This window comes from Brassica rapa, chromosome A02, assembly GCF_000309985.2.
Source record: "Brassica rapa cultivar Chiifu-401-42 chromosome A02, CAAS_Brap_v3.01, whole genome shotgun sequence".
NCBI lineage: Eukaryota > Viridiplantae > Streptophyta > Magnoliopsida > Brassicales > Brassicaceae > Brassica > Brassica rapa.
Genome location: NC_024796.2, coordinates 11,362,054 through 11,380,613, shown reverse-complemented (window position 1 = coordinate 11,380,613; position 18,560 = coordinate 11,362,054). Strand labels below are relative to the sequence as shown.

General features: G+C 32.8%; 3 protein-coding genes across 7 annotated transcripts; 2 read left to right on the top strand and 1 right to left on the bottom strand.

Annotated features, from left to right (window-relative positions):
* Positions 1-199: 199 nt before the first annotated feature.
* On the bottom strand, positions 200-4,797 carry LOC103852650 (serine/threonine-protein kinase BLUS1). Of its 3 annotated transcripts, none has more exons than XM_009129545.3 (17): positions 3,859-4,797; positions 3,594-3,765; positions 3,250-3,504; positions 2,915-3,039; positions 2,795-2,839; positions 2,616-2,697; positions 2,346-2,414; positions 2,084-2,254; positions 1,885-2,007; positions 1,681-1,806; positions 1,515-1,594; positions 1,084-1,414; positions 938-983; positions 821-858; positions 684-739; positions 540-591; positions 200-453 (listed from the first exon to the last, which is right to left on the bottom strand). In XM_009129545.3, exons 2-17 carry the CDS (start codon positions 3,759-3,761, stop codon positions 385-387), a joined length of 1,836 nt encoding a protein of 611 aa, XP_009127793.1. In that variant the 5' UTR covers positions 3,762-3,765; positions 3,859-4,797; the 3' UTR covers positions 200-384. The 3 variants fall into 3 exon arrangements, with proteins under 3 accessions (XP_009127793.1, XP_009127794.1, XP_033140329.1); XM_009129546.3 differs by having other exon boundaries at positions 1,894-2,007; positions 3,859-4,794; XM_033284438.1 differs by lacking the exon at positions 3,859-4,797 and having other exon boundaries at positions 3,594-3,848.
* A 312-nt stretch (positions 4,798-5,109) lies between these two features.
* Positions 5,110-16,042, top strand: LOC103852649. The gene is made up of 6 exons (XM_033285589.1): positions 5,110-13,468; positions 13,565-13,671; positions 14,064-14,155; positions 14,364-15,389; positions 15,501-15,565; positions 15,903-16,042. The coding sequence occupies exon 1, from the start codon at positions 10,933-10,935 to the stop codon at positions 11,701-11,703; it is 771 nt and encodes a 256-aa protein (XP_033141480.1). The 5' UTR covers positions 5,110-10,932; the 3' UTR covers positions 11,704-13,468; positions 13,565-13,671; positions 14,064-14,155; positions 14,364-15,389; positions 15,501-15,565; positions 15,903-16,042.
* LOC103852648 (beta carbonic anhydrase 3) lies at positions 13,399-18,188 on the top strand. 3 transcript variants are annotated; one of them, XM_033285588.1, is made up of 11 exons: positions 13,399-13,468; positions 13,565-13,671; positions 14,064-14,155; positions 15,501-15,565; positions 15,903-16,043; positions 16,364-16,412; positions 16,827-16,943; positions 17,033-17,086; positions 17,436-17,524; positions 17,622-17,727; positions 17,818-18,188. In XM_033285588.1, the coding sequence occupies exons 3-11, from the start codon at positions 14,102-14,104 to the stop codon at positions 17,983-17,985; spliced, it is 843 nt and encodes a 280-aa protein (XP_033141479.1). In that variant the 5' UTR covers positions 13,399-13,468; positions 13,565-13,671; positions 14,064-14,101; the 3' UTR covers positions 17,986-18,188. The 3 variants fall into 3 exon arrangements, with proteins under 3 accessions (XP_033141479.1, XP_009127790.1, XP_009127791.1); XM_009129542.3 differs by having other exon boundaries at positions 13,460-13,671; XM_009129543.2 differs by lacking the exons at positions 13,399-13,468; positions 13,565-13,671; positions 14,064-14,155 and adding an exon at positions 15,143-15,389.
* The last annotated feature ends 372 nt before the right edge of the window (positions 18,189-18,560 follow it).

Here is an 18,560-nt window from a genome sequence, read left to right as displayed (position 1 = left end):
GGGAGAGAGCAGCTAGAGAGCTAGGGAAGTAGTTGTAGACGGACCTCTTTTGTATATAATCAAGGATGGTATTTGAATATTTGATCATAGTAAGTTTCCTTTTACCAATTCTTGTTACACATTAATTTTGCTTTACGTCAATATAATTTTTTTCTTGTGAAGCAATGTCTTTCGCTTTCTTTGGGAAGGGTCTATACTCTATAGCATAAGTCAATATATATATATACATACCTTAAAAAGGTTTGTGAAAATATAATCTAATTTAATTTATTTTGTAGAATAAAAGTGTGATTCTACATAATTATGAATATTATTGAAAATTGAATACAAAAAAAAGAATAGTCTCCCTCCTTCTCTTGGAAGAGACAAAAAGAGGATGGTTAATTAAGCTCCTGATCTGCTATTGCTCCTCCTGCTGATGCTGCTAGTTAGAGATCTGATTTGTTCTTCTAGCTGCAAAAAAACAGATCAACATTTTTAGTTTTAAAGTTACTATTATGATCTCTAATATTCATTTGTGTTTTAATCCTTTTTTTTACCTGATCATTTATTCCTTTTCTTCTCTTCACTTCCTCTACAAGTATCTCAACACTGAAAACTCATAACCCATACCTTATCTCAGCTTACTAATCAAATCTTAATCAAAAAACAAACAAACAAAGGGAAAGAAGTTATATGATTACCTTTGCTCCAAGAAAGTAACTTGAGATTGTAGTTCTCTCTCCCTTGATGGATATATCTGTGAATATATTCATTCATGCTCTTTAGTTTTGTGATGATCAAGTACTAAAGATATCCACATAAGTCACATGAACATTACCTGCACTGCTTCGTTTTTCGAGGTTGGATTTTGAGTTTCTGCACAAAGGTCATCAAAACTCATTAGTCCAAAGACAGTAACTGAAACTGATAGAGATGTGTGAGACAGACATATTACCGGAGACAGTTCCATCAAAAAATCTAATCAATCTGATTACTTTCTCCTGCAAAAAAATATAATGTGAAGACTCACAAGTTAAAATCCAAATAAACCATTTCAGGAGAGAATATTTTTATTTGGATATATACGTATAGGCCACACACCCTCTGAATGTCATTCTGAACCAGGAGACTCTGTAACAGTGGTAGGACTTCATTTGCTGTGCAAGACGCCCGGCTCACAGAACCAACTCTGTAGCCATTTTTTGGTTTCTCCGCTAATGGCTCTACTTGATGTGACTCTTCAAGAGCTAGTGTCTGCTTGGTGGTATCCACCGCTAATGGTTCTTCTAGTTGATGTAGCTCTTCAAGAGCAGGTGTCTGCTTGCTATCCACCGCTAATAGCTCTAGTTGATTGGGCTCTTCAAGAGCGAGGGCCTCTGCAGCTCTTTTGCAACATGCATTGCTTTCATCAGAAAGGATGCCAACTTTATATCTGCATCCAATACGTTTATTTCAAAAGTTGTACAAAACAGACACAGCAAAGCAGTGCAGGATCTAGGAATGTGTAGAGAAGATAAAAGTTGTAAAAGTACCCAATAGCAGGGAGGAACTTGCGACGAAATGAAGGAAGTAATGGACCTATTGTTAGACTATTACTCGCACTCATCAGATCCTGTAAAGTTGAATATTAGCAAGAGGGTTTAGAATAGGCACACGGAGACATGAATGCGTTCATTAGGAGGAAGCAAAGACACTAGCCTTGTCTGAGATTTTGAACATCTCCAAAGACATAGTCTTTGACCTTTGTATCATTGGGTTTCTCTTTGGTGCATCAACCTCTTTAACATCCCGAGTCTCTGAACTGCACATTTCATTATCTGGATTCTGATATAGCAGAAACATTGAACCACTGAGAAGGTGCAAAACAACAAGTTTTACTTTTACTACTTAAGAAGACATGACCTTACTTACAAGTGATGCCTGCTTCCTCAAGTCTTGTAGATCAAAGTTCCAAGCACTAATCCCTCGCATGTACTCGTGTTCTTTGTCACCATTTATGCCTTTAAACAACTCAGCTTCTGCCTCCTATAAAGACAAACATAAAGAGATGATTGCACAGCTTCAATCATCACCTTTTTTTCTAAGTTCTAATCAACTTTACCTTGAGCTTTTTAAAACGTTCACCAAGTGGAGAAAGACCATGTAGAATTTTACGGGACAGATAATCTGTGGACCGTGCATGTTTGAAGAAAGGGTGCTTCAGAAGCTTTGCTGCGGTTGGACGCTTCTTTGGATCTTTAACCAAACAGGCTGCGATCAACTCTCTAAACGACTGCGTACAGCAGAAACAGTTCTTTTCTCTCAGTGAAAGAAAAAATGAAATCTACTTCTTTATGTTGCAAAACAATTAGTCTCTCACTTACCTTTGAGAATTTCTTATCCCTGTCATAGTCAAGTCGAGGAGGAGCATTTTGTAAGGTCATTAATAGCACCTGAATTAGTAAATCGGGGTTTTGAGGCTACTATAAATAATGAATCTAAAGGATTGTAAATTATTCATTTACATAATCAAATATACAAACCCTAAACAAGTATTTGCTTCAAAAGGCTTTTTGCTCTTTAAAGTTTCTTTGCTTTCTTATAAAGTTTGTTTGCGTTTGTTGTTCATTCACATCAATAGTGTAAGGACTCACCTTCATAGGTGGAAATTTTGAAAATGGGGCGTGACCATGAGCTAGCTCCAGTGCAGTTATGCCAAAGGACCAGATATCCGCTCTGTTATACAGAACAAATACATTCAAAATCAGTAAGTAAACACTATTCATGATTGTGATTGGTGTGCAGATAGACTAGAAAAGTTGCAAAAACATACTTGAAATCATATCCATCTACTTGCTGCATAACTTCAGGTGCCATCCTTTAAGACCCATAACAAACACACAAATAAGAAACTTGAAAAAAAACTTATTGTAAAGAGAATATAAGCACACACCAGCAAGGAGTTCCAACGAATGTGTTCCTTGTACGCATCCTTTCACCGCTATCAAACATACACGCTGAAACTCCAAAGTCTCCTAGTTTCACTACACCTCTCGAGTGAACCAGTATGTTCCCAGCCTATATAAAAAAGCATTTTAGATGGCAAAACTAATATAGTGTAACCGCAGGGCCGGTTCTGAACATAACCAAGTGAAACCATAGCCCAAAAATTTTCGAAAAAAATTACATAGACATATAAGTCCCCAAATTTATTAAAAAAAATCTTTACTAAATCGCCTACGGCCCTAAAATCTGAGGACTAGAGTTAAAAAAAAAAAAGGTGACTACCTTAACATCTCTATGGATGTGACCTTGTCTATGAAGATAAACAAGAGCTTTAAGCACTTCCCTCAACAAAGTAGCAATGATAGGTTGCTCAAAACCTTGAGGATAAACAGTTTTCATCAAATGAAAACATGAGCCACCAGACATATAAGGCATCACAATCCATAAGGTGTTACGGTCTATGAAAGAGCAATGCGCTTTCAACAGATTCGGATGCTCAATCAAACTCATAATGTGAACTTCCTTCCTTATTGTGTCCTGTCATTGAACAAGACAAGTCAAGTAAGAAAAATATATAAAAATCTGATTTTTATTTTCTTAAATTTAATAAAAATGCAATCTTTTACCAAATCGTTTCTGCATTTCTCAAGATCCATAATCTTAATGGCGACATTCTCGTTAAGAGCAATGCACTTAGCTCTGTACACTGAGGCGCTTACACCTTCTCCCACCTCCTCGAAGAGCTCGTAGTCCTTAGCGTAGAGAGGAAACCTCTTGGTTGATGAACCAGCCATTTGTCTAGCATCAATGCACAAACATTGAAAGGAAAGGATAAGACTTTCTTCCTTCTCTTAACGAGTTGAAAGCGAATGAAGCGAGAGAAAATGGAACCTGGGTTTGTTGTTGTTGTTAGACGAAGAGGGTGTCGTGATGAAGAACCACCCTTTTGGGAGTGTAATGGTGATGAAGTTGGTCAAGGATCCATTCAAAGTTTGCTCCTTTTTTGGGGGTTTTGAGGAGGCAAAGGCTTGATTTAGTAAATATCTAATCCGGTTTTCAATTGGATCCTCTCTTTTAGTTCTCTTGTGTTTTTTTGACTTTTTTTAATATTATCTTTTTTGAGGAAATTATTAAATAAATACCCATTTGTCTCAAGTATATGACAAAAATAGCGATTGATTTTTTCTTTGATACGTTGAAAATATTTTAAATTGGGTAATAATTTTTCTTTGAGGAAAAAATTGGGTTGTACACCTTTTTTTTTTTGAGAAAGGACAATTGGGTTATACACTTTCCAATACAGTATTGGTTTGGATTTGGAGTGTTCAACTGACCTTTTGCAAAATGTATTGTATTTTCTTACAGCTTTTGTTAAAAAGATTTTGTTTTGTCTAAATATTTTATTTTAAAATATATGATTTTAGGATTATTTCCCAAAATTTTGTTCGATATTTTAATATGACATTGTTCTGATTCCCTATATTACTGAAGCTAAACTCTTTTAGTATAAAATAGTTATCAATTAATAGATGATATATTACATAGGAAGTATATATGTATATTAACAAAATTATTTAGTCTGCAAGTAAAATATCAGAAGGACAATTTTTATGAAACAAGAAAATCATTTTGGTTATTGAAAGCACTAGCAATAATATAACTAACTAGATCTCGATCCGTGCAACCGTCTTTTCATTTATTTTTATATAAATATTTTTTTAATTCTAAATTGGCATATATTGTAATATATATGTGTCTATCAATTTTTAAAACAAAATAAGTTTACGGTATATTTTTTTTATTGAATAGATTGTTTCAAATTTTCACATGTATCTGTATTTTTTCTATATATATATTTTCGGATTATTATTTTATTATTAAAATCGTAACTATATATATAAATATTAGTAAAATATTGTTTTATTGTCATATTCAAAGATATTGTAACATTTCACAAATTTAGAAAGTTTTTTAAAAAATTAATTTTTTTCCTTCATAGATTTATATTATCGTTTAAATAATTAAACATTTAGTTTTTGTTTAATGTTTAAAATAAACTATATAGTTTAAAATTTGTTTTCATTGATTTAAGGTAGTAAAGATTAATCATTGTTAAATAATATGATTTTTGCTATTTAAAAAAAAAACTTTATAATTTTAAAAGTTAACATCGACAAATATTTAAATAATTAACATATGGAGGTATAGTATTACAACATTAAATTATATCTATTTAATTTATACTATCTATAAATCCAATGGATCATCTATTGTTTAAATCCAATTATTAATAGCTCAATAAAAAATTTTGGTAAACCCAAAATTTAAATGATAAGATTAAAGATTAGACGTAACATGATTTTCTAGAAATATGTCCACTTTTTAAAAAATCACACATGAATCAAGGTTGTGACTTCTGTTTTAATACATAAGATTAAGGTTATACTGGTTATCAATTTAAGGAAAATCATAAATGAAAGAAATTAAAAAAATGGAATGTAGATGAATGGAATAAGGAAAATTATGGAATTAAAAAAATTGAATTACATTCCACTTATTCAGGAGCTTTTTTAATCATGAATGTTTAATAACTACATTCTATTTTTTTTTTCCAGACATTCCACAAAGAATCACTGAAATGAATTTTTTTTTATTTCATTCAAATGGTAAAAGAATTTAAAATCTGCAGGAATAAACTATTCCAAACAATTTTATTCTAAAAATTTGTAATCCAGTTACACCCTCAAACATGATAAAATAATACAGTGATTTTTAATGATTTCCTTGATAAATTATTTTAAAAATATAATAATACAAATGATTTTAAAATTACGTTTCCATCCAAAACTCCCAAAAACAAATGTAAGTAGAAAACTTGAGTTTCATGTGTCACAAAACTGAAATAGAGCTACCTGCTAAGAGGGCCAAAGTTAGCAAGCTTCATTGTGACATCTTTATGGATTAGAAGGCTTTGTAAGAATCTATTTTTGCATGATTTTGTGTGCAAGTACTCAGTAGTCAGTACCTGCCTGAGTGTCTATGACTTCTTTCAGTAAAGGTAGGACGTTAAAACAATGTGTTCCTTTGTGGAAAGTTTGGTGAATGCTCACTCTAGACATATATTATGTGAATACATTACATGATCAAAATCAAATCACATATTTCATAGCTGAAGAAAAACAGTATGATACAAATATCATAATATGATTATGAGCTACGGACATCTCAAATGTGTCTTGGTCAATTATCAGGTAAGCTCTTTTGAGCCTCATGACATATTTCTTAGCTTGGTACAATCTAATCCCATTTACTTCAAAACCTCACAACAACGTTGCTTTCTGAATGTGGATATATGAAGTAATTGTATGACATTCTTATGCTTCATTTCCTTTTTTTGTATCTAGGGGCGGACCTAAGAGCATCTCCAACCAATTCATATATTTGTTTCTAAATGCTATAATAGAGTAAAATCAGCTTCAACCCACCTCTATTTATTCCCCTAAAATAGAGATTGCTATTTTTTCCTCTATATTTAGGGGAAAAAATAGCATTCCTCTATAATAGAAGCAAACTTTTTTATTTACAAAGTAGTATTCTAATTTTTTATGATTGTAACTAAAATACTTGTGTAAGAAGAAATACAATTCTTACAATATGAAATCACACATTTTTGTTTACGTACTAATTATTAATATTAATAACCATAGTTATAATTAAAATAAAAAATATTTATTTATTTAAAAGTCAATTATAATTAAAATAAAATAAAAAAGTTATTATTTTATTTAAAAGTCAAAGACTTTTTATTTAAATATTAATCAATACAACATATTAAAACTTAATACTCCAAAGAAAAAATATTTTGCAGCACAACAAGAAGCATGTAGAAAAGATGTAGAACGTGCATTCGGAGTTTTACAATCACGTTTTGCGATTGTGAAAGGCAGGTACGTTTTTGGAAAAAAAAAGTACTACATGATATAATGACTACATGTATAATTTTACATAATATGATTGAAACTTCAAATAATATTGAAATTAAATTTGAAGTTTTACTTTTGAAGAAAAATACATTGAAACTTCAAATATAGAGTTTTGCAAACTTTCAAATAAACTGTAAATACAAAAAAAGAAAAATTCCAAAAGGTCTTTAAACATTTGGCCGATTTTGTTGATAATATTAAAGGCCTGCTTCCTTGGCTTCCTATCAAGGCCAGGCCTGAGTGTAACCATTACATCATGTTCAATGTAAATGTTTTGTAACAAACAAACAATTATAACAAACGCTTACTGCATTCTCATCATCTGAGACTATTTCGGCTGAAAAGAAGCAAAAAAAGTGTCTATAGTTAGAAACAGCTTATGACGAAGGAAGGAGATCAGAATACTTTAGATTCTTCTATGTCTTTCTAATACAAGATTAGACAAAACTAAGATGTAATTTAAGCAAGATTGGTTGGATTAGCTCATTGAACTCAAACTTTAAATAATATAGTATGAAGATTGGAAATTCGGAATAAAGTATATATATTCACACAAGTCATATTTAGATGTCGCATTTTTAGAAATTATTAAACTTCATGTTGGTTTTCAAGCGGCATCTTTGGTTTATACCTGAACTATCAAAAGTTCTTCAATTGCTTGCCACATAAACAGAAACCCACCTTATATTTGCTTGTTTTATTTTCTCCGTTCAGCTTATGTAGTTGCAGTTCTTTTAGTCATGTAGACTTTGGTGTCTTTCTTTTTGAACATTTTATTCGTTAGTGTAGTAGGATAAACTATCCTTAAAAGTGAGGTTTGCCAGATTTCTGTTGACATAATAACAAAGTCAATAATCTCCTAAATTCTAGTATTGAGTTACTAAGATGTCAATTAATTGTATCAAAGTCTAAGAAAATAAATGGTTCGGTAGAATAGTTGTGGTCTACCATCAGCAAAACAACGGGCAGTACAAATGCGACGAACAAAACCGTAAAGAAAAATTCCAAAAGGTCTTCAAACATTTGGTCGAAAACATGTTAGCTTTTGCGGCGGTTCTGGGTACGAAAGTTATATATTGCTTCAATTCACCAAATGCATACAAAATAAATTATTGTACACGATCTTTCTGTCGGGTTATGGACTTTATTAAAAGGCACATGTGTGGGACACAGCTATTCTCTATTAAGACATTCAAATTTTGGATAAGTTTAGCTGTTAAATTCATAATATGATGATGTATTACCATTAGTTTCAAAAAAAAAAAAAAAGATGATGTATTACCATTTAATTAAGACATAAAGTAAAAGAAAATAATAAGATATGATGTCTATTGAAGAAAATGAAATGTCTTAATGGCTTAATATCTAGGAACTATATCACCCATTTTAATTAGGATCTAACTGATAGATCCTACAAGATGATTAATGGAACTTGAATTGTGGAAGCACCGTAGTCTAATGGTTATGGTTTAAAGTCTTCTACACCCAGGTCTGGGGTTCAAATCCCAGACTATGCAATTTTTTGCAGATTGCATAGGAAATCCATGTTTCAATTCTCGGAGCAAGCGATTTATTCAACAATTATGCGATTACGGAAGAAAGACTTACAAGGGTTTCTCAACATGGTGCAAGTAAATCCAGTCAGGCTTGATCTTCATAGGACGGCTCAAATGATGCAGTTAAGCGTAGATTCTCATAAGGCAGGTAGTATTGTCGGTTATCGAATCGTCTTTGTAATCTTTCTCATAATTGTAATATCTAAATAAATTCTTGATAAAAAAAAAAGATTAATGGAACTTGAACTTTGATTAGTCACAAATTTTATTTGTTGTGTATATTATCAGCAATTTAGCATATCATTGCTTGAGACAACACTAAACGCGTTAATATATATTTTTGGTTTTTAATTCAGATGATTTGGACATTATTTCCTCGACGTCCACATTCTACCTATCTTCTCGATCATTAAGTACTACTTTCTAAATTTGAACTCAAACGTTCTCCTCCACTGCTGAGAACTTTCTCCAAGTCTTTATTTAAAGAAACTTTTGAATATTGTTCTTTTTGTCAACTATTTTCCCCGTTAAATAATATGAATGCAAGACGTAACTTACTTGTAAACTAGTCTATACAAAACGTTAACTGCTAAGTAATCATACTCGTTTGTTCATTTATGTGAATTTTTTTTATCTCATCCATAATTTTTTCACGCGGTGAAATTAATCCACTTCTGTTATTGATCATACCGTAAAATAGAGAAATGCAAATTTTTGTTGTGGTTCACAAGAGATACTGATTAATGTTTTCTAACTTGTAGGTAAATCTTATACTTTTTACGACCAAGTTATTATCACATCATTACCTGAAAAAATGTCCCTCGTAACCGATTACGAAACATTTCTCCGGCGATAATGCGTGACATTTACCAGTTAAACATTGATACAATATTATTAATACTTTATTTTAAAACACTAGTATAGTGATTGAGTCTGTGTTGGTGAGCCACCTATACGAGCCAACAGCGACCAATTTTCATTTATACCACACAATAAATGGAACGATACACAGCTCAACACTTGCCACTTCATTCTCATAACTCTTCGTTTGTTCGTACGTGGATACTTAATGATACAACACATGTAGAACATGATCGAAGGATAGTATTTGAAACGGTGATAAAAAGTCGGACCGACTTGTGTCAGACCAAATTCAACCAAATTGAAGAAATGTTTTGTAAATGATAAAAAGGATAAATAAATAAGATAGTCTTGTTCTCTGTTTTGTGAAAAGTTTCCTATAACATATCGAATAAAGTTATTATTTCTCTTCAATTTATGTAAAAGAAAGTGATGTATTATTGTACGTTTTCGAGATGAGTACTAGATACTATCATATACCACACATTATCACAACTTTTATCTATAGTCCACAAAACTATTGGACCCACCAAAACCCTACGCATACGAAATCTGACAATAACAAAGATTTTTTTTTAAGGTCTACCAATAACAGATATATTATCATTGAATAGACCCGAGCTGAATAGATCCACGCCTTACATTGCTAATACCGTTCACCGAATGCGAACCGGCCCTTACAAGAAAGCCAAGTGAGCTTCTCGATAATTATCGTCTATTTATCAACAAGGTCAACACGTGAACCTCAAGCCACCTTCCACGTCAAGAATCATGTCAGCGCCATTGAACAAGTCCTGTTTTGCTTCTCGAACATATATTCATGTTCCTTTCCCATCACGCGGTTTCACGTTCTTTTGGTTTTTGTTTGGTCAATTGGTGAAATAACTTTGTAATACATATTTTGTGATTTGAATGGAGGAATTAAAGTCTTTTGAAACTGTTGAGATTTTTTTATAGCTAAAAACCAATAACAGAACTGCCAATCATTTATGTCTTGTGTTTTCATAAAGGGATTTATAACTAGTTGATTTTCAAAAATTCTTTTCATTCATGGCCTTTTTTTTGGTGAACTATTCATGACTTTTCTAAATTGGATCAACTGTAGTTTGGTTTGTAATGGTGTGTATTCAAGGTCAATGCTAAGATGACGTTCAATATTTGTTTGTTCTAGAATCCAAATCCAGTCAACAAAGAAAATACTATATTGACTTATTTATATTCGTTTTTGTTAGATAGATATGGACAAGAATTAATTTCAGTAATTTATAGTGTAACCATTACATCAAGTTCTCAACAACGATGTTTGGCAATTATTTTAAAGTTTTTTGTAACAAGTTTATGACAAATAAATAAATAAATAAAAATAGGAAAATAAAAATAGAAGATACTTAAAATATCTGGTCCATATATAAAAAGAGAGAGCAAAGGATCTTCCTCTATTTTTATCAAACAAGACCCTCTCTCTCTCTCTATTTCAGATTATTTTTTGTTTTTTTTTTCATAGAAAAGAGAGAAGTTTTGTGTGTTGTATCTGTTTTGCTCTATTTGATATAAAAAAAAAGAAGATGCAAGTTGTTTCTCCTTCGTCTCCGGCGGCGAGGTTCGTCGGAAAAGAAAGATTCGCCGAGCTTTACGGGAAATTAAACGAAGACTTCAGCTCCAAACTCAAGGTCGGTGTTACAGAGAAGGAAGAAGAAGAATCTAATGATGAAGGAGAAGAAGGTGATGAGTTCTCGTTCGCGAGTGTAAACGGAGAGAACTCACCTATAACGGCGGATGAAGCTTTCGAAGGCGGTCAGATCCGACCGGTTTACCCTTTCTTTAACCGGAATCTCCTCTTCGAACCGGAGGCTGAAGAATCTCTCCGTTCGCCTCTCAAGAAGGTCTTCGTGGAAAGAGAGGAAGCCACCACCACCACCACCACCGCGACGGAAGAATCTGAGCCGATCGGTCCTTACTGCTCGTGGTCAGGTAGAACGGTGGAGGAAGCTTCGCCGAAGACTTGTCGGAAAAGTAACTCGACAGGATTCTCGAAGCTTTGGAGGTTTAGAGATCTTGTCCTGAGAAGCAAAAGCGACGGTAAAGACGCGTTTGTGTTTCTTAGTAACGGTTCTTCGTCGCAGTCGTCTCCTTCAACGGCGGCGGCGGCGGCGAAACCGAGCGGCGTGAAGAGAGCGGAGAAGGCGAAGATGAAAACGAAGTCGGCACACGAGAGGCTGTACATGAGGAACAGAGCGATAAGGGAAGAAGGGAAACGGAGATCGTATCTTCCGTACAAACATGTCGGGTTCTTCACCAATGTCAATGGTCTTACAAGGAATGTTCATCCTTACTGATCATCACCTTCTTGTTGCTCAGACAAAACTTTGATTTCGTACATAGTTAAAAATCTAACCATGTCTTAATACCATTATAATAACCCTTTTTCTCTAAGCAAAAAGTTATTTAAACTGTTTCGTATATTCGTACCACATTCCAGTTTACCGACAATCGCTTAATGCCCAAAAACATCCAAGTACAACCAAATCCATTGATTGATACTTTGATAGTGACAACACATCACACTAAAACACTCCTCACGTATGCAAAACTATACCTTATATGTTTAGAGGCCCATTGGGGCTTCGAAAACAAACCCAATACTAGAGGTAAATGCCTTTTAATTAAGAGGTCTTTCCGTATTAGTAATATGAAAATGCAGCCTTGGTTAAATCGAACCACGCTCATGAATGAAGGACTCCTGGCTCCAGGCTGACAAACACCATTATAAGAAATCGATAGTTTGTATTAATGTAGATGATGGACCCATCAAGCCCAATAAATTGACCACTTTCCTCGGCCCACTTTAAGCTAAGTTTAATCCATATGATGTTAGAGCACCCTCGGTTAAAATGGTTGCAACTCAAATGTAAACGTATGCATAGAAGAATATTAATATTAGATTTCTTAAATAGGTTCTCATGAGTTTGAGATATACAACATAACAATTTACATTTCAGTGTACTTTTTTTAAAAAACCACAAAATACTTTCAATGAAAGTGTTCGTATACCAAAACTTTTCAAACTGAACTTAATGAAAACCAACTGTTAAGACATTAGCTTGTGTGAACATTTTACATCATTAGCTTGTGTGAACATTTAATATATCATTATTTTTTAGGGTGTCATGTCTTTTTTTTTTTTTTTTCTGGAACACATTAGGGTGTCATGTCTTCAATAACAACTTGTTGACTCAAAACAAAACAAAAACAAAAACTAATAATAACAACTGAAATTTTGTCATAGATGAAACTTGTAAGAAATAAGACACAGTTTGAATAAAAAACTTCAATAATTTAGAATTTATAGATTTTTTTTTGTAAATATAAATTTTGATTTTACATGTTTACTTTTTGTCAAATAAGTTAATTTCAATTTTGAAAATCATTTACATATTTATTTTATATTGGAATGATTAGTAGAAAAATAAAAAAAGGGGAAAATCTTATGAGATTATCTTCTTTTTTGTGCAACATGAGATTATCTTCTATTACTTCCTATATTTCATAAATAATGTCACTCTAGCTTTTTATTTTGTTTCAAAAATGTCATTCTACATTTTCAATGTAAATTTTCATATAAAATCTCTTTCTTATCTTTTTAAATAACCAGTAGATTGTTATTTAAATTATTTTCAGATCTTATATTAATTTAGTATAACTTTTAAGTATTTGCAGATCTTATACTTACAGTATAACCTCTTTAAATTAATACTCTATAAATTAATATACACTAAAAATCTCTATAAAATAATATAATTTTATAGTCATAAATTGAGTTTTTGGTTCAATGAATATATCAATAAATTAATATCTTTATAAATTAATAAAAAATTATAGTTTTGGTGTAGTTCTAATATTATTAATTTATAGAGATTTCACTGTAGTTGTGAATTTAACTAGATAAAACCTAACAGAAATAAAATATTTAATTATGATTTTACTAGATAAAACTTCTATAAATTCTAAAATAAAATAAAAACTTAATAAAAATAAAATAATTGGAAGAAGAAGAAGGCCTGCTTCACTCACCTTTCGCTTTCTCTATCCCTTGCATTGCTCGTACGGTCGTCATTATTCCCTAAAACATTGAAATCCAAACCCATATCCAAATAAAATATATAAATTCGTTTTCTTTTTGCGGAATTTTTATTTCAGTTCCCAAAATTTTCTGCATTATCGTCATCACCCGTAGAGGATTTCGAGGAGCTATCAACTGGCCAACAAAGAACAATACCAAGTCCTCCTTCATCCCTAACCATTTGGTATCTCATTTCTTCCTCTTAATCTTATCACCTTATGTATGGACCCTTCGGTCCTAATGAAAAGCCAGCTTGCTGTTCTTCAGCATGTTAGGCGAAGAAAAGCTTGCAAATATGGTATATTATATATATATATATATATATATATATATATATATATGAATCTAAAGAGTCGAGAACCATTCAGTTATGGACCATCTATCTATTTTAATATTCGAGCTTCGACTATGGCATATTTTCAATTCAAATATAGTAACATATAAATCTGCTGTGAACAGAAAAAAATGAATGCCGACGTGATCAGTGATCAATAATGTAGTCAATAATACAATGGGACGTTATCTCTAAAATATTCAAATCTAAATAAATATTAAAATCAGTACGTATTTGGGCAGATTGCTTGGGCCTTGGAGAAGCAGAAACAAATTACTTAATGGCTCCCACATTCGGCAAATGTTTCACGTTCTGCTGTGCAAAGACCTCTCCCGTAAGTTCGATCAAACACATTTTCAAGTAACACAGAAAATATGAATACTGTTTATATGCTTATAAGAAAGAAACTATATGCTTAGGCTCTTGTGGTATCTTAAGAGTTACATTTTGTATTTTTATTTAATTAACAAAGGGTCGACTAACTCGTGAAGCCATTTGTTTATATATATATTATAGAGCTATTTTAATAGTGATGGTATTAGTTTACACAGTGTACCCACTAAACGGTGACGAAATTGACCTTGAAATAACAATAAGAATGCAAAATGCTGACCTGTAATTGTCAGCTGGCGAGTGCGGTTAAACCTTTTAAATCATTACGCGTTAGCCCATAGGCTTGCCTTCGTTGACTTTATCTTCAAATGGGCATCGTCCACCGCCCCTCGGAAAAGACGAAGACCATTTGCTTTTAACAATATAGGAAAGTAAAAAAAACTTTATCATTTGCTTCCATTTTTCTTTTGTTCCCTGCGTAACTGCGTCTACTTCTGTTTTACTGCGAGTCGATATCAGTTTTAGGGGTCCGATTGTTTGAGACTCTGGAGACTTTTGCCTAACTTTTGCTATCAACGCTTTAAGACAATTGCTTTCTATTCACTTTTGATGTTTAGCTGCGTGACAACTTCTAACCGGTGTTTTAATATATTGAAAAATGTAAACCAAACAAAAATGATGTGTTTATTTTGGTAAGTAATCAATAATTATTTAATCGATTCCTGGATAGGAAGGAAAAGCTTGTCACGTAATACTATTTTTTTACCCATACCCCAAATGGAATAGGAAGATGAGGAGGAAGAAATGGATAATAGATGCTCGAACATATAATGATTAACTACAGAGAATACAGATTAGGTGTGCAAACTGATAAAACGAATAAGAATATAGAGAGACACTCATTAAATTCGGCATGTTCACAAAAACCCTACATTATTCATAAATCACCATTTGGCCCCCACACTTATCCTTAATTTTTAAAAAAATGATTTGTCTTTCCCATTTTTGTGGAGTTTTTTTTTTTTTTAATACCGTGTGTAAAGAAAACAAAGTTGTGAGCATAAAGAAAATGTAAGACTTGAGCCAAAGGGGTAAATATAGATCTCTCTCTTTCTCTCTCTCTCAGTCTATAAATACCGGTTCTCATAATCAATCTCTCAGCCTTAAGTGATTTCACATTCCTCATTAACAACTTTTCTTTTAATAAAATCATCATCTGCTTTAAAACCTTTAAGGTAGTATTGTATTTCCTCAGATCCCAAAGCTTCATACTCCTTTGTTATAAATTGAACGTATGATCTTCAAGTTTTTTTCTGGAATTTAAACCGATTGTTTTTTTAAAATAGGAAGGAGACGAAATGGCCACGGAATCTTACGAAGCCGCCATCAAAGGACTTAATGATCTTCTCAGGTACGACCAACGAGACATTCTCTTTCTCTCTCCTCTGCTTCAAAGGACAGAAACAATCATTACATAGCTAAAAAAAACTGTCGGAATATTCGCCTTCCCCGATCAACACTTTTGTTTACATGAATCCATCATCGTTTGATTTTAATTGCAAAAAGTTTGACGTTTGAATCGGAAAAAAGGTCTTTTGATATCTCTGTTGTGTTGTGTGTGTGTTTTATTTGGCATCCCCGACATTTAGGATTCCGTACGCGTACGACTGATCCTAACCGTCGATCACGCTTTTACTTTATTTCCCTTTTTACCCCTATTTACGCGTTTTTTATTAATCTGGGGACAGTAAGAAAACAGATCTGGGGAACGTCGCCGCGGAGAAGATCAAAGTGTTGACGCAGGAGCTCAAGGAGCTTGATTCCTCCAACAACGACGCCGTTGAACGAATCAAATCCGGTTTCACCCACTTCAAAACCGAAAAATACTTGTCAGTCTTTTTCTTTTAAATATATTCTTGTTTATTTAAATAAAATTTTGTTGGTTAATGACGTAAAATATTACCTTTATTATACGTATTTCCCCCGTGTGTTACGGTTTTATTTTTGGGGCCCTTTTAAGTTTCCACATCGGATAGTGCTAATAAAAGTTATTAAAAGTTAGTTACAGTGATTCAATTAGTGGGTTTCGTTGTAAGAATTAAAAAAGTGAGATCCAATTAGTATATGCGTAAACAAAAATTCTGAAATTTTAACCTTTGATCTCTGAATATAATGAAATATAAATGTTTTTGTTTTTTTTTCTTAACAGGAAGAATGATGCACTGTTCAGTGATCTCGCCAAGGGTCAGAGCCCAAAGGTTTTAACTTTAACAACGTCTTTCTCTATGTCTTCATTTACTCGTCTTGGTTTCATGGGTTTTGACTTATATATATTAATTAACTAGTGTATTAAAGTAATTAGGTTTATGTAAGAGGATCACGGTCTAAACGGTTGTTTTGTCAGAGTCAAAGTTGTAACAGATACTATAAGATTTTCTGGTTTGGACTGGTTTTTATAATTAATACAACTAATATCTATTTTAAAAGTAAAAAAAAGTGATTAATAATAGAGATGGAATAAAAGGTGTATGAAAGCTTTTTTAATCCAACTGTGATGTTTGTTGACTTTATGAATAATCAAAAGTCAAAAACAGACCACTTTCTTGATATTGAAACAATCCAGTATTTATTTATTGAAAACTTTGAATCTTTTTTTTTTGTTGTTGTTGCAGTTTCTGGTATTCGCTTGTTCGGATTCTCGAGTTTGTCCATCTCACATTTTGAATTTCCAACCTGGTGAGGCCTTTGTCGTCAGAAACATTGCTAACATGGTTCCACCTTTCGACCAGGTTCTTAAACAAAACCATAACCATTTCATTAGACTTTCGTCCGAGATCAAAACAACTAACTGCTGAAAGCTTTCTTGATATTAATTCAGAAGAGACATTCTGGAGTTGGTGCCGCCGTTGAATACGCAGTTGTACATCTCAAGGTATATAAAGCCACAATGATAGGCACTCACAGAGTTTAATTAATAAATAAGGAAACTTGCTTATCTTCTAATCAGTTATCATAACAAAAGTTTAGCTCTCTTCGGTTATGCCAAACTTTGGTTTTGAAAAGTCGTGTGATGCGTTCTTGCACATGGCCCTAAATAAAAGTTGATGTCTAGTCACAGTACAGTAGCATTTGTCCCCATTGCATTCACCAAACCTTTTTTTTTTTGCCATTAGGAATTGCATTCCACTAATTATCTTTTATTAAAATAATAAAAAGATGAATCATTTTGCAACTATTTTTAATCACAGGCAAACAGTTTTTTAATAATCATTTTTCGGCAGGTGGAGAACATTGTGGTGATAGGCCATAGCTGTTGTGGTGGTATCAAGGGACTCATGTCCATTGAAGATGATGCTGCACCAACTCAGAGGTAACTAAAAACTATATCTGACTTGGCACATCGAAATAATGGCAAAAGAGAAAGGATGTGTATAATGTTCTTGTGGATTTGTTATTTAAAATGGCAGTGACTTCATAGAGAACTGGGTGAAGATAGGTGCACCAGCAAGGAACAAGATCAAGGAAGAAAATCAAGACCTAAGCTACGACGATCAATGCAACAAGTGTGAGAAGGTAAAACACAACAAATTTTAAAAGTACACAATAACACAAACAATGATTGACGTGTTATTAACGTTTTTAAGAAATCTTTTTCACATGCAGGAAGCTGTGAATGTGTCGCTTGGGAACTTGCTTTCGTACCCATTTGTGAGAGCTGCAGTAGTGAAGAACACACTTGCTATAAGAGGAGCTCACTACAATTTCGTCAAAGGAACATTTGATCTTTGGGAGCTCGATTTCAAGACCACCCCTGCTTATGCCTTCTCTTGAACATAATACTCTTTGCAATTTTTTCTCGCAAAAAGCCTTTGACTCGTCTTCCTTTTCCTCTTTCTCATGTTGATTCTGGTCTCAACTTCTTTCAACTTTTGCTGCTTCTGTTTCGAAAAGATGTAAACAATAATACTATGAACAACATTTGAATCTTTTTTTTAATTCCAATCAAGAAATACCCATAATATGGGGTTTATGTATCTCTCTGCGTTTGAACAAACATCTCAGCATCATCATAAGTCTTAATAGATTCTTTAGAGACATGGACGCATATAACTTAAATAGAAAAAATATTCTTCTAGTTCTCTCAACCTCTGCTTCCTGCCACAAGATCCTCAGACTCTTCCAAGTTCCCAAGCATTTCTGCTTCCACTAGTCATTGCTTAAAACCAGGTGTCGAGGTTCAGAAGACTAACCTTGCAATGTACATACCCTGAAGCGCACTCTACTATGCAATGTACACAAGTCCTCCATTTAGAAAAATAATAATTTTCAGTTCCAATTCTTGAAATAAAACAAGCCGGTTACTAACTCCCGGTTGAACCAGATTCGACCGGTTTTGAATATACAAT